This window comes from Mytilinidion resinicola (assembly GCF_010093595.1).
Source record: "Mytilinidion resinicola strain CBS 304.34 unplaced genomic scaffold BDZ99scaffold_2, whole genome shotgun sequence".
Classification (NCBI taxonomy): domain Eukaryota; kingdom Fungi; phylum Ascomycota; class Dothideomycetes; order Mytilinidiales; family Mytilinidiaceae; genus Mytilinidion; species Mytilinidion resinicola.
Window position 1 is genome coordinate 3,035,248 of NW_022985438.1, and position 26,108 is coordinate 3,061,355.

A 26,108-nucleotide genomic window follows, 5' to 3' on the forward strand; every position below is an offset into this window, starting at 1 on the left:
GGAAAACAGAACCACGCATCGTAGGTAGTTGAGTGTTTTTAGGAGACTCAGAGCCATATGAGATTCCCAAGCCCTGTGAATAGAGTACAATGATAAGAACTAGAGAAGGAGATAGTGGCATTCATGCTCTTGGTAGTGATTCAGGGGCCCAGAGGTCCCGCGATGTCGGTTGCAGTTCACTAGTCTGAAAACTCGGCAAGATAAGGACCAGCGAAAGAGCTTTGACGATTGGCGCTTCTCCCTAACACCAACTATTCATCGTATACGTATATGCTGAGAAATGCATACCTTTATTCATGAGATGCTTTTTAAAACATCTGATGCATAACATTGAAGTAAATCAGACCACAATATCTTCATCCCCACTTCACCAGACCTAAATGGAGGGGAAGACTTTCGCCCAAGACGAAAGTATTACAGTCAATCTGTCGCTTATTGAGCTCAGCAAATGAGACATCAAGAGGGCCAATGGAAACGGCACGATTTGAGCCCATCTTTCATAGGGGAGACAGTTCGAAAGTCACTTCCCTAAGATCCTTAATCCTGGAGATGGGGCCATGGCATGTTTTAAGCGTGTGGGCCCCTGAAAGTCTGTCTAGGAATTTAGGGAAACCAGAGTCTTTAACATGGCGCGGGAGGCGCAGGTGTGGGCCCCTAGCTGACGGCGTTTGTCGAATGTATAGCGAGATATATGAGGGTGTATGCATTCAGGACATCTCCTCGGTAGAGAGAAATAGGGTCGATTTGATCTGTTGAGTATGTTGCTTGTGGCAAGGTTGTTCAGGGGAAGGTTCTTAGAAGGGGCGTTTGGCGGGGCGTTTGGAGAGGAGTACGCCCGTCGTGATTTCTGAATGGAAGAACACCTTTTTGTAAGCCTTGCTAACCTTTACCTGTTCTTTTAGGAGCCATAAACTTGCTACAAATGGCCTTCGCGATATATCATACCTATCTCGACACTCGTTGAGTGCTCGACCTCATCCTCCAGCGTTCCACCGCGCAGCATCACGAGGGGTGATCTGCACCAAAAGGAAGGGGTCTCTCTCCTCGCTTGGACTTCCATTCCTAGGGCCAGAGAATTTAATATAATATGGCTCCGAATTTCGTAAAGAGCATGAACGAGCTAGGCGTGGATGGTACAGACGTAGGCGAGCTGAGCCAATCGGCGATATGGCTGTCCTCAGGAAGAAAACGGATAGAGACGACAGGAAAGCATGCTCATATCGCTGCCTCCCTTCAGCGGGACTTCGGAAGTCATAAGATTCCATGGGCTCCGTCAATCAACAACATATAATGTGGATAACCTGACGTAGGTGGAGGAGCGCATTTACGAGTAGTCGTTGCTCGGAGGCATGCATGGGAAAATACGAGGTTCTCTGCCGGTGGAGCAGCGGCCATTTGTACATTCTCTCTGCATCGGTAGCATACCCGCTTCTCCGGACCCCGTATCCGTCTGAAGTTGTGAAGACCGGTTGTAGAGGGTGTGTCACCTTTGCTGAAAATTCCCATTCGCTAGGCATCGGAGCACTGGAGCTCCGGACCGGGCAGTGTTGCTGCTGATCTCGACATAGCTTCGATCCAAAAAACTTAGGCTCGGCGTCTTGGCCAAGTCTCCTGGATTCTTGGTTAGCGCTTGTTGCATTACAAGTGAATTGAGGAACCGAGAAACCCGCATGCGTAGTTCGATATCCGGCTCGGATTCACTGTAATATTGGCTTACCCACTTCCAAATGGTACTAATGAAGGACAAAATCCAGCTGCCCTTTTTTTTTCATCCTTTTCTTCGTCCGTTTCTTCGTCCGAATTGTTCCCAGTAACCAGAATAAGACAGGACTCATTTGAGTGGCGAGAAATACGCAATTCGGTAGATTTTCTCTATACGTGTTCTTAGCTGTGGTAGACGTATTGCTCCTCTCATGCCATCTCTTCCTCTTGTCCTAAAGCCGTCACTTTTTCGCATCTTCTTTCTGTTCCCCCTTTTTCTTCGTCATAAAAACCTCGGGTTTTCAGCCAACCTTCACAGACTGTGGTCATTAGCATCCAAGTTTTCACATGGGATATAAGATTTAGTCGATGAATTGACTCTCTCTGAGTGTAATTTCGATCGAATTGGAAGACTGCCGAGTCGCGATACAAACGTCAGTTCGAGAGAGCTTGCAATCCATTACACCCGACCATATCTTGTCGCGACTCTCCTGAAGATCTCGGCTTTCCGCCTGATGGGCTCCGGCATAGTCATCTGAATTTGACCTACGAATATGCCTGGCTCAGCATCATAGAAGTCCGGAAAGGTATAAGCGAATCGTAGGGTAACTCTGTTGACGTAGAGGTGATTGCGAGATTTTCAAGCTCCCATTTCTGAGCCTCGAGAATCCTAACTTTGTTAGCTTCTTTGCCAGAAGAGGACGGATTATCGTCGATGTGCGATATCCTACTAGCATTGGCAAAGTGAAGCCTGTTACGTGATTGCTTCACCACCAACAGACGACAAGATGCGACTGGAGGTCTCCCGCCTGGTGTCATTGGATGCCGCGTTCAAGGCTTTGCTAGAATGGAAGGCACTTGAATCGAAAGAAATACGCTTGGCAGGCCTGCGACAGGCGAGTGGACCGGCGGTCGACCTGGGAAAGTTCTTTGCCTGTGCAGCTTAGGCAATGTCGTTGGAACTATCCCTCCGTCATCCCGGCGTGCTCTGCGGTTAGCATGCCCAGAAGGAAATTCTCGAGCATATGAACATACCAAACTGTGGGAAAGCTATGTCATGCGCCTGCGCTCGAGGGCGGAATCTTGTGATGGTACATATTCAGGGGCTGAAAAAAAAAGGAGTATGAATATGAATAAAGTCGGGACCCCTTTGCAACCGACATCAGAACTACTCTTTAATGCAATTGCTATCATGTTGAAGCTGAAGGGTAGTGGTGTGGATGAGCTGGTGGTATCTCGGTGTTTGTGGAAGGTCTGAGACAGTGGAGACGAGAAGCGTCTGGCGACAAGTCTCTAAGCATACGCTAACAAGGAAAGAGGAATGTTTGAGGATCTCTTGAGGAGATGAGAATACGTTGACGGAAAAGAGAGCATCGGACAGTGGCACTGGGTGGAAAGCTATTCCGACATTTTACGATCGCAGTCGCCACAACCAGGACATTGCTGGAAATCTTGGGTCTAGGATAACCGCACGTTAAAGAGGTCAGACCATAACTTTTTCAGGGAGTTCACCGGCCGAATGTGTGTAAACAACGAGAACAGAGTCGCCGCAGACGCCGAAAGTTGGCGCAGAATTCTCGACGCGGCACCAGAAGTAAAACGAGAGCGACGCGCGCATTATTACTCCATCGGAAGGTCTAGAAACTCGAGCAAAGGCCGAACCATCTGATAGGAGTCCTGGGATACCTGTTGTTGGCAAGTCATATAAATGGGAGATGCAATCTGGATCGCGACAGCTCAGCCTCCACGACGTTGGCCAGGACATGGTATGTTGCCGCGTCGCGTTCGTTCCACGAAAACGGGCACGGTTGAGGACTCACCTGAAAGCCATTAGGGTCTCTACGATCCTGTTCCGGTAAGGGCTTCTATCGCGACGAGAAGAGGGCGGAGCGCGAAGCTAACACCTCCGTCGACCACGTCCTCTATGTCCTACGGCCCGCGCTCGCGGCGCGTTTTAGCAATCTAGCGCACGCGTTCCTTTAGGAAGTTTAGAACTCAGCGGGCGACAGCAGATTCACTATGCTAAAATGAGCAACGTTGCTGAGTGTATCCTGCATGTTTACGGCGCAGAGGCGTGTCGCGGGCGTGTGGAAGGAGTAGGGCACGGACCAACTAAAGAATAATCAACAGCGAACACATCACTCTTTTCTCCACCATCTTCGATCCTTGGACGGAACATGTCTCTAAGCTGATAAGGAGGCCTCGAGGGCCCTCTGCGACCCAGGGTTTTGATCAATGTCCCCATAATGACCGCCTGAGATACTTAACTATATCAACTCTCTCCAATGAGACAGCATATAACAATACCGTAGTTTTTCTCCCTTGATGGAAAGCGCTTCAAGCTAATGAGCCAGAAAGATTTTCCCTTTCAAAGAGTCGCTGGTGATCAAGTCCCTCCCTGCTCCTCTTTGCTGGCACAGTTGCATTGGAGACGAAACAGTGGCCTGCGCAGCTTTTGAAGCTGCTCGTGCCGCCTGCTAGTGGAATGGGGCACCTGCTGATTAGTTTATTGGCGTTACTCTCTTAGACAAATATCTACATCAACGGCACATACGCCGATTGTCGACTTCACTGCGTTAGTGTATGTAAGGCTGCGGCTTAAGCGTGGAGTGGGATACAGGGTCTTCCCCCAATTTTCAGCCAATAGAGAGGGCTGTGATATGGAGAACCGAGATAAATCAGTGAGAGGAGGCAATGTCGTTGGCTAGAAGGTAGTACGGCAACATCGCGCGAACCTTACGTCTAGTCCACCGAGGCGGAAGGTCACATACCTGACGTTAGTAAAATTGCGATCTCAGCGTTTGTACAGTAGCCGTGCCTGTGCTTCATTAAGCAAGCAATCTGACTCGGGGATGGCACTGTAGGCCCGATGACTCTATACTATATTGTTGTTGCCGCCGGTTTGCCTCATGTCAGACGGCTTTGAATTGTTATATCAAGCGATGCTGAGACTGCAGCAGCATCAACAACAGCTTGTGGACTGCAACATGCAAGATGACCTGCTCATAAGTATGAGAAGCTTTGGTAAAGGAGATGACCCCCCCCCCCCCCCCCCCCCCCCCCCCCTCCACCCCCCCAATCGCCAATTGGCAAGTATGGGATGTTAGATCTATAAGATGTGTATATTCTCGTTTCAACGCCATTCTGACTCTGAATGTACCAAATTCCGTTCTGCGACAATCTTTGATTATCTTGCAGATCTGTGGGAAGGCCCTGAATGTTTCTGAGATATTGCTATACCAAATCCTCAAGTGCACCCTGGCTTCGGGAATGAACTTTGTCACTTCAACAGTTCAAAGGATTGGGTGGTACGATACGTGTCCACTGATAAGAACTGGTAGTAAATTATCTACTTGTCAAGCATAGATGTAGTAATAATCTCCCTGACCACCTTGGGACAGAAGGGGATTCCTCATCCCTCCAATGTTTCTCTGTAGAGTTCTAGTCTTCTGCTTATTCTTCCGAAACTGGAAGATCCTAAGTTGTACTATGAATATGATAGAACTAAGTGTCGGTGTTGGAAACTGTCTGCTCCTGAACTTTAAAGTATGAATCGTTGGGACTGCACAAGTATGGCGTTTGCCCTAACGTGATTGGCTAACGAAAATCGCTTCTATTCACCCACGACCTGTGAAGCCACCGACCAAGCTACGTCCCGGACGCGGAATTTGCAGAGAACACCTCCACACCACACGCTGTCGAACACAACGCATCGACACCCCAGTTTTGACCCACACTCCACAGCTGAACATGGAAAACGAAACAGGAGAGGACTCCCGGTCGTTAGAACGGTCGGGTGCAGAGCAGGTTAGTCGCTCTATCCCTTTCATGCACGACGAAGACCTCTTTGGACCACGGGAATGTTTACTTTAATCAATAGATCCATCCTCCGCCGCCCCTTTCCCCCACGCTCGAGGAGAATGTTCGTAGGCTGGCTTCAAGCTACGAGGAGCCGAGCACCTTCACTGGTGTTGACAATTCGAGCAACGCCCGCGGCGGCAATATGTACACCCAGCGTCTCCATTCCACCGCATCCATGCCCGTAAATTACTCCAACACGCCATTTCAAGACAGAAACGGCCGTCTGAGGCACCTTGCTACGGCTGCCGTAGCATCTCCTGCTATGGCGTATCAACAATCGTACTATCCCTCAAATGATGATGCAGCGAGATACAGGACTCGCACCGTTGGTGAAGGAGAGGATACGGAGGACGACACTCTTCCGGGATGGCTAAGCTCTCGTCCTTCGCAAAGCTTCCCACGCTCATCAGGAACGCATTCACAAATGACGGAGGGATACACTGGCGCCCCGGGACAAACATTCCAACAACAAGCTCAGACACAGCATCGCGGTGGGACCCCGAGTACATCACCCTTTGCAACTCCCCACCAACAAACCCACATGGGAAGGTCCACCATTCCGCATCGGGGACAAGGAGCTAGCGTAGAGCGGCGGTCTTCAGGACCAACCCACCTCATGACAGCCTATCCAGTCGCTGGTGAAGACAGAATGGCGCCCGAACCACGCCTAGCCCACCGAGCGGCCAATTTTGCCTCACAGGGGGAGGATCCGTTCCAAGATTCTGACTTGGAGCTGATGATAGGAGCGAAAGAGTATTGGGCTTACTGGCCTCGCACCTACTATCTCCCGCTGCCTACTATCAACCTGTCTGCTGGTAATACTCTTCGGTTTTATCTTCCTGGAAGCTCCACTGATCAGCGAGCGCGGTTCAGGTCGAGCCAACCAACTGTCTTGAATCCGTCGGCTCTTGCACAACCTCAGCCAAATCTCCAACCTTTCGGCACTCTCCCGGCCCAAGGTCCCCCTATTGATCCGCAACTCCTCGCGTACGAAGCAGCTGGACCAGCAGAAACGGACAGTGAGCGTCTTCCAGAAGGTGGTGATGAAACGGGCGAGGCTTCAGGTTAGGGTTCGATAGGCACGTCAACTGAAGACATGCTTGAATTTCCTCCTTTTCCTCTTTTTACCGCCAATAAGTTGGTAGCTGGTGTAGTATAGTCTAATAAGCGAGGTCACCTTCTCAGCATAACGATACTTCGATAATATTGAATGAAAACTCCTTTTATGTTGGAATATGATTGCCAGTTTGCGATGTAGTTTGTGCCATCAAGCCTGCTCTCATGCAGAACTAACAAACCAAAACCTCGAACTGAGCCCTTGGCTGCCGAATATCTAGATCATGGGCCACTGCGCCTACCTCGGCGTTCTTGACTCAATCAGCTGTTAGCAAGCTACATAAAAACTTAAAGACGAAACAATTTGAATAACTGTAGCGATGGTCTAGTTTTCGGCAGATCGTTAGTCCGAGCGTCATGGACCCAAATCGTTATAGTCATAGAGACCTCCCTCTGCCAAAGCGCAACTCCGCACTCTCGCCTTGTCAACACAACCCTACTTACCGACGTCCTGTGGTCAACGAATTTAACCCTTCTTCTACTTCCAGCATTGGAATCCCACTCAGCTACCATGCATGGTGTTTATAGAACCCACCAGTGCCTGGTTCTCCTCACAGATTCCAGTGGCAATCATGTCTCTTCCAAAAAGGTATGCCATACCCTCGTATCTTTCTCATGATTTGGTTGTTTTAGTGAAACGTTGGTCGGCTATCTGCGGTTGGCAAAAGCATTAACCTTACATCAACATAGGGTTACATGAAAGCATGGCATCCACTTCGCCAAGACCCAGTCTCCGACCATCCGGAGCCAATTTCAGGTCATGTTCGACAGGCCAAGAGAGTCTGCGTCCCAGAAGCAAAGAAAGGACAGCCGACACACAGTGATCCCTACAACTACACTAGCCAGGACGATTGGTTTCCCTTCAATCCGGCGGAACACACGCATATGGTCAATGACGTCAACATGGCACAAGACATGTTCAGCGATCGCGCGCTGACTTCCGCCAGCTGGACGACTGTTGGAGACGACGCAGAAGGAAGGTCCAATGAGGTTGGTAGAATGGAGGATAATGAAGTGGAGGATAATGGCATGCATGAGGATGACGCGGAGAAAGACTACCCACCAAGGCCCTTGAGCCGTCCATATTCTGCCCCACAAGACCCTCTCGTTCCAACACCAGCAGCGAAACCTCGGCGCCGTGAGAATCGAAGTGGAATAACTGCATCTTCACGCCAAGAGTCGCAACGTATCGTCAACCCACTGCGAAAGGTCCAGAGCAGCGCGGCTAGGGTTCGAAAAAGCGCATATCTCAATAAGACTTCGACGACACCTAAGTCTAGGCTAAGTCTAGGTTGTCGGATCACGTAGGGCTTGCTCGCAACCCTACCGCACCTAGTGGAAGAGGCCCAACACCTCCCCTCGGACAGCTCGGACTACTTCGAAGGCGAGTTGTTGGCGAAATACAAGATGGTGGCCATACAATGAACCAGAACCTATCTCCTAGCCCCATCGCCTCCTCCTATCATTATCATACCTACTCGGAGTCGAAATGGGCCAAGGTCGACGTTTTGCGTGACTGCTTCTATCTACCGACAAAGTTCGACCCAATCGGCGACGACCAGATCTGGCACTACAGCGCTCCAAACTCTACTAAGCGTGAGGCTCGGTGGACAACTTCTCCTCTTATCGGCACGGACGCGTCCGTGACGACATACGACGACCTAGAGACAGAACTACTTTCCATCTCTTAAGAAATGACGTAGGAAGGGTCATAAGTTTGGGTACTGGAAATCTCACTGCTCAGCTCCATTCTTGTTCGCTCGATACCACTGTTCGGGGTACCCCAGCCAGCATATTTTCGGTCCGTTAAACGGTAGCCCAATTTCCACTGCGTCGAGTTCTACAGATCCTTTGTTTCGATTGTTCCATCTTCATTGTGTTGTCACTTTGTAGCCCATGCGCTGCCAGTGCCTACCTCTTTTTGTAGAAGATATTCCAAAAATGATACTTCCTCTTGTATGAGCAGAACATGAGCTGCAGCGTCACGTTCTAACTATCTAAGACTTAGGCCTGATTCCTGGAGCACTGCTGAATTCTTGATACTTTGATGCTGCCTCTGCTCTATGCGATTGTGTCGATTAGAGGCTCATACCGACGGTACGGTGGTATGGCAATAGAGGGATTCGACCCCTTTGTGGTTGCGCTCGCCTGGCCTCGACTACTGAGAGACAAAATGGAAGCAGTTTGAGTCCCAATATACGATGTGGCAGCCTTCTCAAGCCCTTCGAGGTTGCTCTTGACCATGCTCTTGACCAGGCGGGGCGGAAGGAGTTTCGGCAGCTTGGACGATTTTCATTATTCCGAAGACTTCTTGGGACGATATATAAGTTCCAATAAAGTACTAATAAGGACTTGAGTATATATTCGTTGGGTTTGGCTCAGTTTTGCGCCGTGTCGGAGGCCGCGGCTCTCTGGGGAGACGCGCGCTTGAGAAGCATTGAAGTGATGGCCTGGTGCGGCGTGGTGACCTGCTTTCATCGAAATACTACGAAGAAAGATACATATACGATCCTAACTCCTAGCTGTTCGGGTTATCTAAGTGTAGGGCGATGTATTGGATGGGGGAGATACTAGCTGTAGTGGCGAAAGCAGTTTGCTGTTGGAGAGCGTTCTTGTGGTCAGCGCCGCCTCGCCGTCCACCCCAGCCTCAGTTATGCCCTATCACTCAGGATCGAGATTTCTTATGACGTGAACGTACATGAACAGTCAATGTGGCATAGATTACCTTCCGGGAGGTAGTGAAAAAACCTGGAGAGTGGTACAAGGACAAAAATGGGCCCGAGAGTTGATGGTCACATGATGTCAGTTTTATCTGCGCCAAAAGACGCTCCGACTCGGCTCACATGATGAAGTTCTGATGACGCGTGGAACAACATCCACTCATAATTGTGGAGCTGTAAGCCTTACACCACAACGGTCTGTTTTCCCCGCCATCGACATCGCCTCGTATTGTGCAGCAGGCGGTAGCACCTCCCATACCATTTCTCATCCATTGCACCAAGCCCTCCTAGCAAGTAAGCCTACCCCACATCCTTCGTTTAATGAGGCCGAATTATCCCGCATTCCGGCAAAGGCTCGTGAAGCTCGGCCACCCTCAACCCTTCACATAGTGCTCGTCCACTGACTAACCTTCCGAGATAGATGGACCATCCAGATATACCGTACGACATGTGGGGCTTTGGACATTCGACCGGTTGGCTTCAGCCTCAGCCCGAGATCAACGCTTCTGGTAGAAACCTCGGTGCCACCAATATTCTCGGCCGCGATTATGTCCTCCAGGCCTTGCTCGAGCGAAAAGGATACATTCAGCCTTCTCCGAGCTATGTTAGGCCTTCCATACCGTACAACAATCTGTCTCGCCAACCATGTGAGGTATGTTCTCATCCTACCTTAGAAATATACTTCTACACTACAAGCGCATATAAACTGACATGAAGACGTCGTAGAACAGCCGTGGCCACGACAGCGGAAACTTCGATAGTGACGACTCGTTCGGCAATGCGCGCCATGATTCTTTTGGTTTCAATTTTCTACATGTTCAAGGAAACCCCATCCGTACTGGAGAATACGAGGAGGATCTTGGTGTTGCGATGGTTGGAAGCAATTCCTTCCAAGGTCAAGAACAAGGAGTACGTGCTAATATAGGGATGAGGGGGGCGCTTAATCGCTATGAGAACACCTTCTAATCCGAATCTTTTTAGAACATCCAGGATACACTACGAGTCGATGACAGAGTTAAAGATAACGAGTGGGATTCTGAGTCCGAATCTGAGTACACGGGACCGCCCTGTGACTCGACTGGTACAAAGGATGGCAAGAATCCACTCTTCAAGGGGCTCGTAGCGAACAAGCATGGTCTGTTCTTCTCATCGGCAGAGCAGTGCACACAACTCTTCAAGAACAAACCTCTTTGGCGACCAAAAGACGAACTGCTACCGGACACCGAGGACGACCGGGCACCCTACGTGATATGTCTTCGTGATGCGATCATGCATCTGGATAAACAATTGGACCAGGCCGACGATAGTGCTCCAGATCAAGCGGGTGAAGATGCCTCGTTGACGCGCCCCGGTGAAAGCTTCCCAGGAGATGTTAGCAATAGTTCTTTCACGCAGACGGTTCAAGTTCCCTCGGCACAGTTCCCCCCGACCGAGGTCATCAAAGGCAAGGTGGGCAAACAAAAGGGCGGCAGGTCAATGGGGTCTGCAAAGGGAGGCCCTGTGGGCGGTACGGACCGTTGGGAAGAGAACGCGACATACTACGAAGCCTTCGCCATTGAAGGAGCAGCTCAAATGTTGTTAGTAAGTATGGTTGACCTCTTCCTAACGAGTATAATATTGAACAAAACCTTAGGCCAAGGTCATTGATCTCCATAAGAATGGATGGACACGTGCGAATCTCGAGCCTAAGCAGCTTGGCATGAAGAATTTGTACGAACCAAAGTTGAGGTTCAAGGCGAGGATCGATGCGATTGAAGAAGTTCTTATGGTAAGACTTCTCCTATATACTTGTTCTGTTCGTATTAACGAAAAGTTTAGCATAATAAATCTATGTGCAAAAATCTACTCGATGGTAACGACCTAATGATCGACAAGTTGGTTGGGGGACCTCACAAGTACTCTAGCGTAAGTTTTATATACTGGACATTTATTCGTCCACTGACGTATCCTAGCGCTCCAATGGCCTTAAGACCCTGAATGCGGGCCGACAGGCTCACTTGGAAAGAGGCCGCGAAGCAAAAGCTCAATCAATTGCTGCTGAAGAGGCACCCCAGCAGCAGGAAGGTACAACAGGTCGGAACAAACCAAAGCGAAAGGCCATAGCGATGTCAGCAGAGGAAGAGGAGAGACCTGGAGGACGAGTCAATCAAAGTGCAAGAGACAACCGCCCCACGAAGAAACCACGACTCGCAAAGACGACGGAAAAGAGGTCAGTGGATGTTGGACGTTCACTCCTGTCGGCAAGCCCCAGCCGGGTTAAATCCCCAACGACAACAGCCTTTAGGCGCAGCACAACTGCCGCAGTTCAGAAGAAGAAGGACCACACCTTCCCGTCTAATCATAGTCCCACGATGACCACCCCGGCAACATCCACGACCGTTAGTCGCTCCGTTCGGTCCAGCAAGGGTAGAGAAGAGGCCGAAAAGTAGGGCAGTTAGGTGTTGGAGTTCACTTTCACATCGTTACTAGAAATGGCGGGGTTTGGCTCGAGTATGGGTACTTGCAGGCTCGCTGTTTGGCTTACGTGCTGGATTGTCCCGATCAGACCGGCTTTTGTGACAGCCAAAGTGATAGAATTATAGCTTCAGTCAGGCATGAAAAAGGTAGAGACCTGCTACTGCAAGGATTATGATACTATAGAGAGCATTTATGTGGTCGGAAGTCGCGTGAAAGATGCGATGTGTGTGACTAGGCATTTGGCAAACGAGAATGCAAGAGCTTGTGTACTTTGAGTAAAGAAGGTAACAATCAGCTGGCAAATATCGCTTTTTGTACTACACTTATGTCTACATGTACCGCTTCTCCACTCTCAACCCAATATCAACACGCGATATATCCTTTTGTTGGGACAACTCTCCTCCAGTTTCTTTAATAGATGGAATCTAATCTCCTTTTAACACCACTTTTAGTTTAAAAATGAACATCATATTTCTCTGTACTTGCAAAAACAGTTTACAATGTTACACCTTGCTAAGCTTCGATTTGGTGTAGTTCAACTTGGAGTAATACAAGTACGGACTGGACAGGTCAGTTCTCGGTGTATTTTTCCTAGGCGGTTAAAAGGGGACGAAGAGCATGAAGTTAGGAGGGCATGCACACGGTATGGTGTCATTTTTATGATCTTAGTTGGGTTTACCTGAAAACGAGCTTGGTATAGGGTCTCTTGTACCGACATTCTCGTCAAGAGTAGGTAAAGGCGAGCGTGACGTCCTGTAGATACTCATTTATAGGGCTGGCACGTATTTGGATTGGGAGTGGATGGTCGGAGCCTACATAGAAAACCGCAATGAAAATCCTTTGGTGAGAGGAAGTGGGATTTCTGTCTCTTCTTGGATCTTCGGGTCTATACTCACTGTCTTAGTCTATCGAAGCCAGACGGAGTCTTTTTGCATCTGACAGAATTTCAGCCGCGGGCTGGATCTATCACTAGTCACATTGTTAGATCCAAGTATCAGAATGACTGATGACATTAAGTATGCCAAAATCATCTTACGGTGATAATCTTCATAGCACTAGAGCGATGTGGGTCGATTTAAGGTTACGTGGTGGTCGCGCACGGTCCCTCGGAAGATCTACAGGGTCCACGCTAGTAGTTTTTGAGAACATCTATCTAATTTAGAGTCGACGTAAATCTTGATCACGGCTAGCTGCACTACTGAGCGCCCTTGCAATCAGTATCTCCTCCCACTTCTGGACTCAATTACTCAAACTTAAAGCGCCTGGACTTTTGCTAGTCATTCTCTCTCGGTAGACCCGATTTCTCATTCGTGGTCAGTCAAACTCCCGTCGTGCCTGTCTTGTTGTGAAGGTCTTCCAATTTGGGGACCCACCCACCAACTGTGAACGGGAAGAAGGCAAATCAAACTGTGCGATTCTACTGCTAACAAACCATGCTACGTACAGATAGCGGAAGAATGTTTGACTTCTTCGATTACGAGCTCGACGAAGGGCTCGCCCCTCAACCTGGAGCTGGCGGCGCCACTTTCGATGGCTTTCTCGCTCCTACCACCCAACAACGTTCGACGGCGCAGGGAGACGCACGATCAATGTTTGACGACCCCGAGTGTCGCTCCTCGCAGGCTGCTGATCAGCTCGGCCTTCCTCGCTCAGTCGGATACGAATACGGACAGCATGTAAGACGTACCTCATTCCTTGTTGGTATATGAGCGGTTTTAACAAAGACATAGAGCCTCGGAGACTATGACCTGGACGACGAATATGATCCCGATCACGACTACGAGGCTAGTTCTCCCAAGAAGCCCAAGCGCGCGAAGCGCCAAGGGCCTCCTGCAAAGACCAATGATCTCTTCAGCAACATGGTCAAAGATGAAGACGGCCTATACTTTGGTTCGGCGGAGGACGTGCTAGACGTGTTCATGAGCGACCCCCTGTGGAAACCGGGTCACGAAGAGCTGCCCTATGGAGATGAACGACGTCCGTATGTAATCCGAATCAGAAATGCGCTTCTGCATCTGCCAGCCAGTGAAAGCATGACGGCCACTATTTTAGACAATGCTACCGGCAATCCCATCAGCAAATCCCCACATAATGCCGTAGGCAAGGCCATGACTACATCGAAGGTCCCGAAGGAGACGCGCGGGCGAGGCGGTGGACTGGCTCGCTGGAAGGGTGGCTATTATCAGCCACAGGCAATCGAAGCTGCCGCGCACCTCCTAATCGTGAGTAACAATCTCATTTAAGTCAGCAACTGGCGACTGACAAACAAGTAGGACCGCGTCGTCAGCATCCACGAATTCGGCTGGATGCGTCCCAACTTAGACCCGAAACAATTGGATATGGAGACGCTCTATCAGCCGGAGCTCAGCTTCGATGAGCGGATTAACAGTATTGAGAGGGTGCTCAAGGTAAATCCATCCTTATCCTAATACACAATGGTGCTAAGAAAGACTACAGTCAAAGAAGCATACCTGCAAATGGGTCCTGGACAACGACGACCTGATGTTGGACAAGCTGGCTGGAGGCCCAGGAAAATACGAGGAGGCGAGTGCTGCTCTTCGTTTTACTAATCTCATTGGCGAAGTAACTGACAGGTTTCAGCGCTCAAATACAAACAAACAACTCAACGACCTGAGACAGATCGTGATGAAAGCTGGGCGCGAAGAGGCCAGCAAGTCTGAAGATAAGAAAAAGGCACAGCCTGCCGCCAAGTCCAAGCGCAAGGCGAACCAGATTGCTAGAGCGGATGAGGATGGAAGTGGTACGGAATCAGGGCCGTCTGCACCTAAGCAGCGCAAGATTAGAGCGTTGTCATCTCGCAAGAATGGTACCAAAGAGTCTGGCGAGGATGTCCTTAGTGCTACAGACACTCAGGCTCACCGGGGCAGTGTCTACAGCGCGGCAGGTGGCAATTTGCTACGCCAGGGCTCGCTGCCGACCTACAACAACAACGTCACTCCAGCGATTGACCCCAGCAATCTCCGTCGTTCAGGACGTTTCGGCAGATTGAATAAGAACGGTGAGCAGTAGAAGCGGAGCGCGGCTGCCATGGAGTAATGGTGGAGCGGATTTCTGGAAGTTAATGGTTTAGCTGTGGGTGCTTGAAGGATGGTATTCATTCCACATTCCTTGATGTTTTCGACCAATTCGACAACGGTAATGGCCATTCAATAGTTCATAGATGGTAAATCAAACACAGAACCCATGTTTCCTAAAAACAGCCTTCGATACTTGCACGAGACGAACTTCGATCATCTGCACATTATGGTTCTCATGAGACACAAAATCACCTATATACCCAAGTTCCACAGTTCATCTTAAGTATCACAGGCAAATATGTAGCAAATGCTCATCAGAGTCACCCGCACACGACATGGTCACTGGATACAAATCTGCCGTGCAGTTTGCGAAGTAAATCAAGCATAAATCCGTCCTGCTTCCACAACGCTTGTCCTTCAGTATTTCGTGAACTTAATCACGCCCGGACTTATATAGATCTAGAGTACTATTAAAGGTATATAGCCCTCCTACGCTAAATTTGCCATCCCTAGCAGTAATACTGCCTTCCAGCATATTAATCTTAATATTTATACGCCATAATAGCGAAAATCTCCCTCTAAAGGCGATGGGATGATTACGCAGACATGCTCTATCCAAAGGAAGAAGAAAAGAAACCGACCAGCGCGTTCTGAGCACTTTTTACGGGGGCAATGAGCTAAATGACGTCGATAAAGTTATCAGCTACTATGTATTAATTAGCATGGTGGATCATTATCGTGGTGAGCTCATCTTGTGGGAAGATGCTCGATGTGATGATACCAAGGCCTTCCCTCGCTCCGGTCACGTGGCGTCACATGAATTATTGGCCGGTAGTGATCGGCTCGCCGCTCGGCGGCCAATCGGTAAGATCGACAGCGAGGCATCTCCACTTCTAGCTCGACACCTCGCCGCGGCGTTAGTTCACCATCCACCTGCCTCGCAGAGCGCCCTCGTTCCCTGTCAACTCAGACAATTTGACCCGCAAGCGTGCCCTCTCCTAATCTCTTCGTAAGTGTCTCTCGCTTTGGCATTTGTTATGAGTTGGAATCCACTCGCGAGTCCTCGATCAGCGCGCCACTACCCTCCAGTATGCTCCAACTTGATAACACTGGGATTGCCTCAGCTTTCATGGTAGGCTGACACTTAGACTATAGAAGCGCTATAGTATGGACGGCCGTGAGAGCGGGCCTCCAGGGAAGCAGCCCTCTGATGGCACCCCGCCGCGTCCTGGGATGTATCCACAAGGAGGTATAGGAGGTTTGGACGAGTTTGATGACAGCCACGTCCCTTACTTCACGAATACTCTCGGGCTGGATATCAACGTGAGTTTCCCCAATGTATCTCCCGAACATTTCTGACTTCTATGCAGGCTGCCCAAACACCGGGTCCGCCCATGACTCCACAACAGCATGCACCCCACGGCACTCTCGGTGATCGCGACCGGACCGCCGAAGGTAGCAATATGTTCAACGATGACTACATCGCCAACGAACAAGTCCATAACACCCAAGACTACGCGAACCCGAGCCCGCCCCGTGGAGGTTATGGCTATGGATACACTACGGAGACCTTAACACGCACACATCGCTCCACGCTCATGACGGTAAGTGCAGTGACCGAAGTTCTGTTCTTTTTCATCATAAGAGTATCCTTCTAATAATGTTCGTGTATAGAACTCCGGCGTCTTCACTGGACGTGTAGGATCCGAACATGGTTCTAGCCAAGACAACCGGAGCGTATTGGGCCACCGAAGGCCCCCTGCCAACGAGCCAGCGAGTTCTACCCGTCATCAATCGGTAAGACCTTCCATTTCATTGCCACCAAGTGTCTCTACTTTAGAGAGACCGCGCTAAAGAATTATTCGTAGGATGTACCTGATCAGACTGCCTCCCATCGAACACCCGCGCGCGTCCTTGCGGCCATTAGAGACCACCCCATAAAGCCGCCAACTCGGAGAAAGAGAAAAGTTAGAACCGATACCAACCCAGCTGCTCCCTCTCGGGCCCAACCCCGCAGCATTGCCCCTCTCCCAGTAGCTCGCCTGGAGCAAGCGCACAGGCCGGTACAAGCTCGTGGAATGCCAACACCCATGTTTGGCCTAGATCATACTCCAGGTTATAGGAGCGCTGGCAGTGCGGCAGCCTTTCCTGCCATGGCTCAAGACTCCACTGCAGAGCGTGCCAGTTCTTATGGACAGCCAATCGATGAGGGCAACTCCAGGCAGCTTCAAGATCCGTACTCCACTGCTCGCCCAAACTACCACATGTCTTTCGGCCCGACGTTGTCACCGTTTTTTCCCGCACTACCTAGTATTTCTCATGGCCGTGCACCACCGGCATCACGTATGTATAACTCCAATACGTTTCCCACTGTAGTAAATCTTGTCGAAGCGGAAGACTTTGACCACGATCGGGAAACTCGCATGGAGATTACAGAAAATAGGTACAGGTTGCTTCTGGGGCGTGACAATCCGGCGCCTTTTTTCCGCAGCTGGTCCTCCCAAGACCAGGCCGTATTTCTGGAGTTTTTCCCGGCATTCATGGATAGACACCGTGATGCTGAGGTGCTGACGGATGTGGAACGGTTGGCGCTCTATCGAGATTACGTACAGTACCGTACGTGGGTTGAAAGTCCAATTGATGTGGACCAAACATGGGCCAACTTGGAACGTTACGGCCTCATTCAGACACAATTAGCAGTATACGGCCATGTGGACCCTGAACAGACTGCTCAACGAGACCCTACGCCTGACCTTGACGAAGAGAGACGTCGAATGTACGGAGCACCTGTACGCACAGCGCTAGTATCTGTCGAAATTCCAGCTACAGAGAGGCTTCACCGGCCAGTCTTGGGCTCCATCGGACCCCCCAGCGCTTCGCGCATTGTCCAGAACGAGAGATCAACTGAGACGACTCAGAAGGCGCCCAGAAAGTCGAAGAAAGACCGTTCGCCCTTTAAGAACGATATTCTGAAAGGGCGTACTCTTAACAGAGACGGTATGTACTTCAGCTCCGCCGAGGAGGGCGATGCCTTATTCCGGGAGCGGCCGCTGTGGAGGCCGAAGAGGGAAACTTTACCTTCCGAGCGGGCGAGATTGCCTCTTGTCCGGGCGCTGCAGGACGCCATGGTGAACCTAGATGGTATCAATGACCGTCTCACCAATCGACTTGCGCGTTGGCGGCCGGACAGTCGATTCTATGATCCGGTCGCGATCGAGCTTGCTGCTCATAAACTCTTGGTATGACTAATCCCGCGTTGACCAAAGGGTGTATATTGACCAAAAGTAGGCTAAAATCTTCAAGTTGCACGAGGATGGCTGGACTAGGCCTGTGTTGGACCCAACACAAGAAAGCCTCTTTGACCCGGAACCCGATTTGTCCTTCCTTGAGCGTTTCGAAGCTATTCGAGAAGTGCTCTATGTAAGTTATTCCTGTCGCCAACTTCACGCTTCTGCTAATCAGATGTTTGCAGCACTGGAAGGCCACAGCGAAGATGGTCCTTCAAGGCGATGATCTGAAGATAGATCAGTTCATTGCCGGCCCCAATGAGCGCGCAGAGGTACGTAACATAATTTTCCAAGCAATTACACGTCTAACTGTCTTCATCAGAGGAGCGGGAGATATAGCGAAGCCAATATTGCGAAACAAATAATCATCGAGGAAGGTCGCCTGGCCAAAAAGGGAAACAAGCGTAGTGCTGCGGAAGCTTTCTCCTCAGAAGGTCGTGAGGCCAGAAGAAGCACAACGACTCTGCCACGGCAAACGCTCCGAGCCTCAACGCCCAGCGCATCGAGTAGACGCCGTAATGCCACCACCGCAGCCAATGCCGTCGAGAGCGATGTTAGCTCCGAAACCAGCGAGACCGACGACGACACATCCACAGCTCAGGAAACGCCGAGGGATCCAAAAGTCACTAGGAGATTCCTACCTCGCGAGAGCAAGAACAAGAAGAGGAAGCACGGACAATAGGGCAGGAATCCTAGTTTAATCGAAGACTAGTGTTAGGCTTGGGCTGGATGTTCAAAGGCGGTTGTTGACGGGAATCAATAAAATAGCAAGCATAGGTGTCTACTGCAAGTACGGGTACGACTCTTTGACAAGCCCAGCTTGTATATACATACTCGTGTAAGCCTTAAAAGATAGAAAATCAAAATTGGAACACTGACGGTTCATTCACTCCGTCTTTTGAGAGCCTATGGGAAACGAAATGTGTGTCTATTGCTGGCTTACACAGCCTACTCTGCGTGAAAATAATGCAGTCACCTTGAAGATCATAGACGTCGCATTACTACCATCGTAAAGGAGATGATGAGAATGGATGCTGACACTTCTGACGCTCAGCCAGGCTCTCATACGTGATGTATCTATTCTCCTTGATTCCCATTGGCATAGAGCTCCACAGTGCCCCGTTATGAGCCTTTGTGCTCTAGAGTCTTTTCTATATTCAACCTCGTCGAAAGCTCGCGCTGTGCGTCGTCGAGCTGAATCTTGATGCTTCACTACGAAGTGCTAAGTCTGCCTTTCCACTAGATCTTCAGCTCTATGGCGGTTCTAAATACTTTCAGTGGTATCAGCTTCGAATCGTGGGTATGAGAGTGGCCAGAAAAGCAATATCAAAGTATTGACTACGTTGACCTACTTTGACACAATCTCGATCCAGAGTTATGCTTTGCATACCCTGGCGTCCTATTAATGACGCAATTACGCCCGTTTCCAAAATTCTAGGGGGCAAAGAAAAGTGGGGCAATTCCAGCGGAGCGCTCATTGGCTCAGCCGGGAGCAAATAATCATCGTCCAATTCGAGCGTCTCCTTCGATCGTCCCAAACTCAATACCTTTTCGGGGGCAACCAGCCAGCAACTGCATCGCAACTGAAAGGTCGACGCTCAAGCTTGCACCCTATACCGCCACCGCTGGTAGGCGCCTCGCGCAGTGTAAGTGACTCCGCCGACGCCTACTCCTACTTGTCTTCTTAATCTCGATTTATGTTTTGTTGGGCTGCTCTCCACAACAAGACATGCTGGTCGGCAGGGATTCTAACAGCCACTCGATACCTCCCAATAGCAGATATCTGCTAACTCGAACAACGAATGCTAGGTTCAATCGAGATGGCGCGCCAGCAGAAAGTGTCCAGACTCCCCACTCCTGGCCATGCAATATCAGCTACGACGTACGGAGATCCACATGCGCAAGGCGGTCGCCTAGGACTTCACACTGGGACCTTTTCTGGCCATGGTCATACGCTATATCCAAGACAAAACCCATGGGAGGTAAGCAGACGTTACATCTGTCCTGTAAACCCGTTTCTTTTCCTTGAAGCACCTCTCACTATGATGAGCAGATTCCCTCTCCGGCGGAAATCCTTGCGCGACCGGACCCCTTCGCACACATGCAGTCAGATAGTCAACAACTTCATAGCGCTCCGGTATTTGCGCCGACCCTTTAACGCGTCCATCACCAGCGGGAACCCTCAGCGTATAATGGAGATCTGGCGGCAGATGACTTGTTGAACTTCGGCGCCATCTTCGACAACACAGGTCCGCGGTGGAACCCTATACGTCCCATGGACTCACGTCCAGCCAGCCATGACAACGCCATTCAATACGGATCTACATCATTTGGTAGCTTTGAGGGAACTGCCGTGGGTTTCAACGCTGCTCCCTTGTCGAAGAACTTAGCGTTCATGCCCGGCTTCCCTGATTATTCTCCTGTGACTCCTTCTACCTCTCGTGGTGTAGTCTCTGTAAGTCTTCAGCACCTCCTCCATGGGGTTTTGCCGTGATGCGGAGGTATTCTGACCTCTACTCTTAACAGACCTCCGACGCCGAACCAACATTCCCAATGAAAGATTTCGAGCTTGGCCATCTTGAAGCCAGCAGCAATGTCTTCAACACAAGCTCTCAGTTGTCCAACGCCTATGACTTCGCGGCCTTGCTTCCGGAACTCGATATCCCTCAGGAACATGATCCAACAAAACTCGGCTCGATGGAAGAGCTCCACGGCCATACCTCTCAACATCTGCCGTCAGCCAAAGGACCTAATGGTGCCGACAGTTACAAGCCTAGCGAGAACAACAATGGGCCTGCCACTATCCAGCGATGGAACGGTCCACCCGTTGGACAGGCCACCAAGCCTCTCAGAACGATGGCATATAGGCGGGACGCAAAGGGCAAGATCTACGACCCCTTGGTTACTGCCCTTGAGAAGAAGAGCAACGGTCTATATTGGTCCTCCTCTGCGGAAGCGGAACACTTCTTCGCTAGAACCGCTCGCTGGACGCCGACGCTTCTTCAGAGGCCCCTGTGTCCCGCAGAGAGAGAAAGCTGTGTCGTGCGTCTGCGAGAGGCAATCATCAATACGACCGGTATCCTTGATAATAAGAACCGCTGCCTTAAACCTTGGCTAGACGGTCACTACACGGCACCGGCTGCAGAATATGTTGCCCACACCATAGTTGTGAGTGCCTAACGCCCGGCGTCTAAAGGCAACGAAACTAATGCAGAAGTAGGACGAACTTGTCAATTTGCACACCTTTGGATACACAGCTCCTATTCTTGATTCCAAACGATTGCTCGAGAGTAGATTCCAGCAAGACCTGGGCTTTACTCACCGATTGCAAGAGATAGAGAAGCTCCTTTTCGTAAGTTCGTCCTTTTATGTATCGAGATGAGTATAGAACTAACAGGTTGGCAGGAGCGCAAATCCGTGTGTAAGGCTCTCATGGATGGCGGCGATATCATGCAGCTTGTAGCAGCACCCAAGCTGAAAACAAAGGTAAGAAACTACACTCCTGAACTTTCTAGCGCGAACGATTTGTTAACTTTCACCAGATGACTGAATACAACAAAGTTGGCAACGGCCGCAAGGCAAATATGCTTGCTGCTGGTACAGGTGGCACGAAAGCTACGAAGAAACGCCTGGCATCTCAATTCTCGACGGATGACAGCGACGATGACCTTGTCAATCACACAGAGGCAACGTACGCTGTAAACCAGCGTCGAAGACTAGACACTCCGCAAGGTTGGAGCTAGCGAGAGCACTTAATTGACTTGGAGTTGATCTGCGCTCTCGATTTTTCAAGCCTAGACATAGCTCCCTTGTGGTATCTCTAAACGAAATATCAAGGCAGAGGATACTGAGCTAGCTGCGAGCTCACATAATCTTGCTACCCTTCATTAGGGAAAGGTAAAAGACTATGAATACTGTCGAGACGGGATTTTGATGCCCTATCCACGGCGGTCTATGTACATAGCCTTTTAGATACAACGGCTCACTCCAAGTGTACCTTTCCATAAGTGCTGACATCACTGCAATACTATATGGCTGCAATTGTTTACTCGTCCCTATTTGCTTCACACACACATAAGTAATCCATTACATTAGAGCTTTCTCAGGTTAGACGTGATATAAAGCGTATGGGTACTGTTTCAAGAGACGATAGGCTTCAAAATGTGCCTCAACCAGCACTTCTACCATATGCTAACGCAAAGATGGCCCTGAGGGCTCTAAAGAATGGCCTCGAAGCTGAGTAGGTAGCTTAGAGATTTCAACTCCTTATCTCGTTCTTTCCTATATCGTCAATATCTAAGTCGCTCCGTTGCCTTCATGACCTCACCCGGTGCTACATATTCCTCTACGCGCTCCCTGGCAGTATTGTACCTACCTCGTGAGCCTCCAATACTCACCCCGCTCCCGACCCCTCAATATCGTACCCTCCAGCTCTTTGCAGGATCAGCTCTGCGTCACGTTGGTGCACTGTTGTCTGCTAAAATTTAGAGGAAATCCGCCGATATCTGCTACACCGCGTATAAAATTATCGACTAGAAGCCCAACGCCCTACTTCGTCACCTCATACTCCCAGCACCTTCATCCGTGAGTGACGTTAGGTTCAACTGCCGCCAAAGCCTCCTACAGGGCTTTTGCTCGTGGCTACCTAGGTAGATGTCCAAGGAAAGCAGGCGATCTGAGGCAATGCCACAACTCGTCGCAAGAAATGATACTAGACCGAGGGAATAAAAGTTTTGTAGTCAGATAGAACGAATCAACTCGGAGGTTTGTAGATAAAATCGTCAAGGTACGTCGGGGGGGGGGGGGGTCAGGGCTCTAAACAAGTCCAGAAGTTATATCAGGTTCATTCTTGTCTGGATTACTGTGGAAAAGCGAAGTTGAGTAGATTCTCTGAATTAGCCGGCCAGAAAGCTGGACCATGAGGCGATCTGCTTTTGCAGGACCTACCTTGACGTTAAAGAACTTCAATCACGTGAAACTGGGAAAAGGTGAATTTCACATAATGAATGATCAGGCAGATTGAGGGCGGTAATCCATCGCGCCGGACCGAAATAAAGTTCCTAAGATATAAATTGGGCTCCCAGAAAGCTCGAATCTCCCACAACTCCCCACCCACCTCCACACCACCATCTCTTACCAGCACACACACCACCCCAAAACCCCAAAGCTCCTCTTGGACCAAGCTGTAGTACCATCGCTCTATTGATAGTAGCATTTGCTATTGTTCGTGTACGTACCTCTAGTCCTAGCCCTCGACTCGCTCATATAGGCGGTTTCAATCGCCTGGCCGTTTGATTCACTATACTTCCGCGTGGTTTTTGACCACCCTCACAACTCTTCAACGATCTTCGCTGCTACGCTCTTGCTGACTTCCGAGTTCCATAACTAGGTTCTATTCTAAGATGCCGATCTGCCGGAAAACGATATACCTCCCCGACGAGGTCATAGAGGAGGCAGGCCGCCCCCAAAACGGGCCGTATAACCCACACATCATGGGTTCCTATCCGCAGGTTAGTTGCCTCTGGATGTGAATGGTTTTCTATGTTATTTAAAGCTTTAGCTAATCTTATATCCTTTTAGTACGCAATGAACGACCCAAGCATCGCCCTCCAAGTTCAGGGTCCATACTCCCCGCCTCGTCAACAGTTTCCAATGCTGGCTAGTCAGCGTGTCCGTCAGGAAGCAGGGCTAGGCCACGCGTGGGACAGATACAATATCAAAAAGGTGTCCAATGCCAAGGCTACTGCAGATGAGGCGATATACTACACCGGACATGAAGATGTTTCGATGAATCACCAAGAGGCGGCCGGACATGAAGGTGATTCAGTGAATCATCAAGAAGCGGGCGGATGTCCCGCCGGACAACATGCACTGTCTATGAGTGACCAGGAGTTGGGCGGGTCGTACGTCTCACAGGACAATCATGGTATGAATCAGCAACACATGGGCGCTCCCTACGGTGGAGAAGAAACTTCGTCTATGGATCAGCAGAACATGGGTGGGTTTCACGCCGATCCATGCACTCAGTCCGTGAATGATAAGGACATGAGCGACTTGCACAATACTCCCCCGCGTGAGCTAGATCATGTCCTTGGTACGGTCATGGGGGTAGAAGAGAGCAATCACCAAGCTGTAAGTTCGTACAGAGCGAGACGGCACTCCGGCTAGTTGTCAGATCTAACATTATATAGGAGATGAATCCAAATTCTGGACCCTCCGTTGCTCAAGACACCACTCGTAAGGGCAGGGCCACCCGGCAGGAACTCCGCCCTATGCCCGGCGCCAATGACCAGCTAGTAAGTCTTCCAGTCTTTACTACTCATGTATTTTAGTATACGATGGGATGTTTGACTAACTAACCTTTTTGCTATTCAGAACGGCAAACTTGATGATAACGCGTCTGCCACCACGTCGAACAACGAACACGAGGACAACGGCCAGAGCGACGGTGGTCACACTCGTGGTGACGGCGGCGGCCTCTCGGATGCGCCAGCAGCTCAAGCTACCGCAGCCGCCACGCCGGCGTCCTACAGCATCCAGAACCCCGATCACAAGTGGTTGAATAAACCAACTGGAGCGACGAGGGGGCAAGATTCCAAGGGAAAGAAACCATACGACCCGCGGCTGAGAGAATTGCAAAAGAATGAGGATGGTCTCTACTTCTCGTGCCTGGACGAAGCTATGAGCGTGTACACGAGTGAGGCACGCTGGACCCCGCCGCTTCTCACATCACCACCAACCCGCACCGAGAAAGTCCAGCTAGTCAAGCGCCTTACAGCTGCTATAATGAATATGGAGGGAATCGCAGACAACAGCAATCATAAGTTCCAAAAGTGGGAGAGGATGGTCTACGACCCCATTGCCATGGAACATGTAGCCCACCGACTCGTGGTATGTTATCATTCTTTTCAAATTTCACAGAAGGCCACTAACCCAAACGCAGACGAGGTTACTTAGTTTACATCTCCCAGGCCCAGAGCAAGGATGGCGTGCCCCTATTCTAGATCCCACGGACCTAGCTCCATCCAGGTATGAAGAAAACCTGAATTTCCAGCAGCGGTTCGACGCGATCGAAGACCTCTTATGGGTAAGTGGATCCCTGACTACGAAAATGAACAACGTTCTAATCTTTTGAAGCATCGCAAGGCGGCTTGTGGCTCGCTCTTGGACGGAAGTCTGTACGACGCGACAATTGCTAGCCCGAATCTGCGTTGGAATGTAAGTATAGCCCTTCTCGCTATTCAAAGGCCACATTACTGACACTCGATAGTCTTATCTCATGAATCAGCATGCCAACAAGAATAAGAAGGTCCAAATCGAGAAGGGACGAGAAGCGATGGGCATGAAGAAAGGCAAGAAGCGCCGTGCTTCTGAGACGGAAACTGATGAGGAAGAAGAGGGTGGCGATGCCACTCCTGCCGAACGCCCCGTCAAACTTCGTTGCCTCAACCCGCGTTCTGTTCGACCCACTACCCAGAGCACCCAAGTGACTCTCCCTGGCGAGGACCATGCGGAGGGAACCGAAGAGCATGACGCGGATCAGCAGAAAAAATATGCCCCGCTTATTGTGGCTCTCGCTGCGAATAACGCTGAGTCTGCCACCCCGAACGCGGAGGGAACCAGACTTACCCGTAGTCGCACCAGCGGACTCAACAAGGGTACCCCAAAGAATGCCGAGAAGGGAGGTCGAAATCGTAAAAGTGGAAAAAGTGGCGCCTAAGCGTGGCGCGAGGAGATTGCTGGGCAGAGTAGGTGATGTTTGTCAGACGGCTGAGAGGGTCTGTCCTGATTTCGCTCACATGAGCATCTGGATCGACTAGTAATGACGGTCAGGGCAACACTTTTCAGATTACTCAATTAAGGATAGGCTCGTCTTGTACAATAGTACATAGACTTAAAATCATAAAAAAGAACTTGAATTTTCGCAT

At 50.1% G+C, this 26,108-nt stretch overlaps 7 protein-coding genes across 7 annotated transcripts; all 7 read left to right on the forward strand.

Moving 5' to 3' along the window:
* Nucleotides 1-5,451: 5,451 nt before the first annotated feature.
* On the forward strand, nucleotides 5,452-6,631 carry BDZ99DRAFT_515285 (uncharacterized protein; the record flags this gene model as incomplete). The annotated part of the gene is made up of 2 exons (XM_033724952.1): nucleotides 5,452-5,508; nucleotides 5,582-6,631. 2 exons carry the CDS (start codon nucleotides 5,452-5,454, stop codon nucleotides 6,629-6,631), a joined length of 1,107 nt encoding a protein of 368 aa, XP_033583671.1.
* A 558-nt stretch (nucleotides 6,632-7,189) lies between these two features.
* On the forward strand, nucleotides 7,190-8,369 carry BDZ99DRAFT_471915 (uncharacterized protein; the record flags this gene model as incomplete). The annotated part of the gene is made up of 3 exons (XM_033721744.1): nucleotides 7,190-7,267; nucleotides 7,369-7,908; nucleotides 7,959-8,369. 3 exons carry the CDS (start codon nucleotides 7,190-7,192, stop codon nucleotides 8,367-8,369), a joined length of 1,029 nt encoding a protein of 342 aa, XP_033583672.1.
* A 1,450-nt stretch (nucleotides 8,370-9,819) lies between these two features.
* Nucleotides 9,820-11,827, forward strand: BDZ99DRAFT_515287 (uncharacterized protein; the record flags this gene model as incomplete). The annotated part of the gene is made up of 6 exons (XM_033724953.1): nucleotides 9,820-10,050; nucleotides 10,125-10,307; nucleotides 10,380-10,979; nucleotides 11,032-11,166; nucleotides 11,217-11,303; nucleotides 11,351-11,827. The coding sequence occupies 6 exons, from the start codon at nucleotides 9,820-9,822 to the stop codon at nucleotides 11,825-11,827; spliced, it is 1,713 nt and encodes a 570-aa protein (XP_033583673.1).
* Nucleotides 11,828-13,288: 1,461 nt separating this feature from the next.
* Nucleotides 13,289-14,885, forward strand: BDZ99DRAFT_515288 (uncharacterized protein; the record flags this gene model as incomplete). The annotated part of the gene is made up of 4 exons (XM_033724954.1): nucleotides 13,289-13,531; nucleotides 13,586-14,077; nucleotides 14,129-14,263; nucleotides 14,313-14,885. The coding sequence occupies 4 exons, from the start codon at nucleotides 13,289-13,291 to the stop codon at nucleotides 14,883-14,885; spliced, it is 1,443 nt and encodes a 480-aa protein (XP_033583674.1).
* Nucleotides 14,886-15,615: 730 nt separating this feature from the next.
* Nucleotides 15,616-18,862, forward strand: BDZ99DRAFT_471918 (uncharacterized protein; the record flags this gene model as incomplete). Its single annotated transcript, XM_033721745.1, has 8 exons — nucleotides 15,616-15,902; nucleotides 16,060-16,216; nucleotides 16,264-16,497; nucleotides 16,568-16,690; nucleotides 16,762-18,132; nucleotides 18,182-18,313; nucleotides 18,366-18,452; nucleotides 18,503-18,862. The coding sequence occupies 8 exons, from the start codon at nucleotides 15,616-15,618 to the stop codon at nucleotides 18,860-18,862; spliced, it is 2,751 nt and encodes a 916-aa protein (XP_033583675.1).
* Nucleotides 18,863-20,000: 1,138 nt separating this feature from the next.
* On the forward strand, nucleotides 20,001-21,923 carry BDZ99DRAFT_471919 (uncharacterized protein; the record flags this gene model as incomplete). Its single annotated transcript, XM_033721746.1, has 6 exons — nucleotides 20,001-20,162; nucleotides 20,354-20,635; nucleotides 20,707-21,348; nucleotides 21,401-21,532; nucleotides 21,586-21,666; nucleotides 21,696-21,923. 6 exons carry the CDS (start codon nucleotides 20,001-20,003, stop codon nucleotides 21,921-21,923), a joined length of 1,527 nt encoding a protein of 508 aa, XP_033583676.1.
* Nucleotides 21,924-23,582: 1,659 nt separating this feature from the next.
* BDZ99DRAFT_515291 (uncharacterized protein) lies at nucleotides 23,583-25,900 on the forward strand (the record flags this gene model as incomplete). Its single annotated transcript, XM_033724955.1, has 7 exons — nucleotides 23,583-23,690; nucleotides 23,761-24,312; nucleotides 24,372-24,476; nucleotides 24,556-25,071; nucleotides 25,124-25,267; nucleotides 25,318-25,398; nucleotides 25,451-25,900. 7 exons carry the CDS (start codon nucleotides 23,583-23,585, stop codon nucleotides 25,898-25,900), a joined length of 1,956 nt encoding a protein of 651 aa, XP_033583677.1.
* Nucleotides 25,901-26,108: the final 208 nt, after the last annotated feature.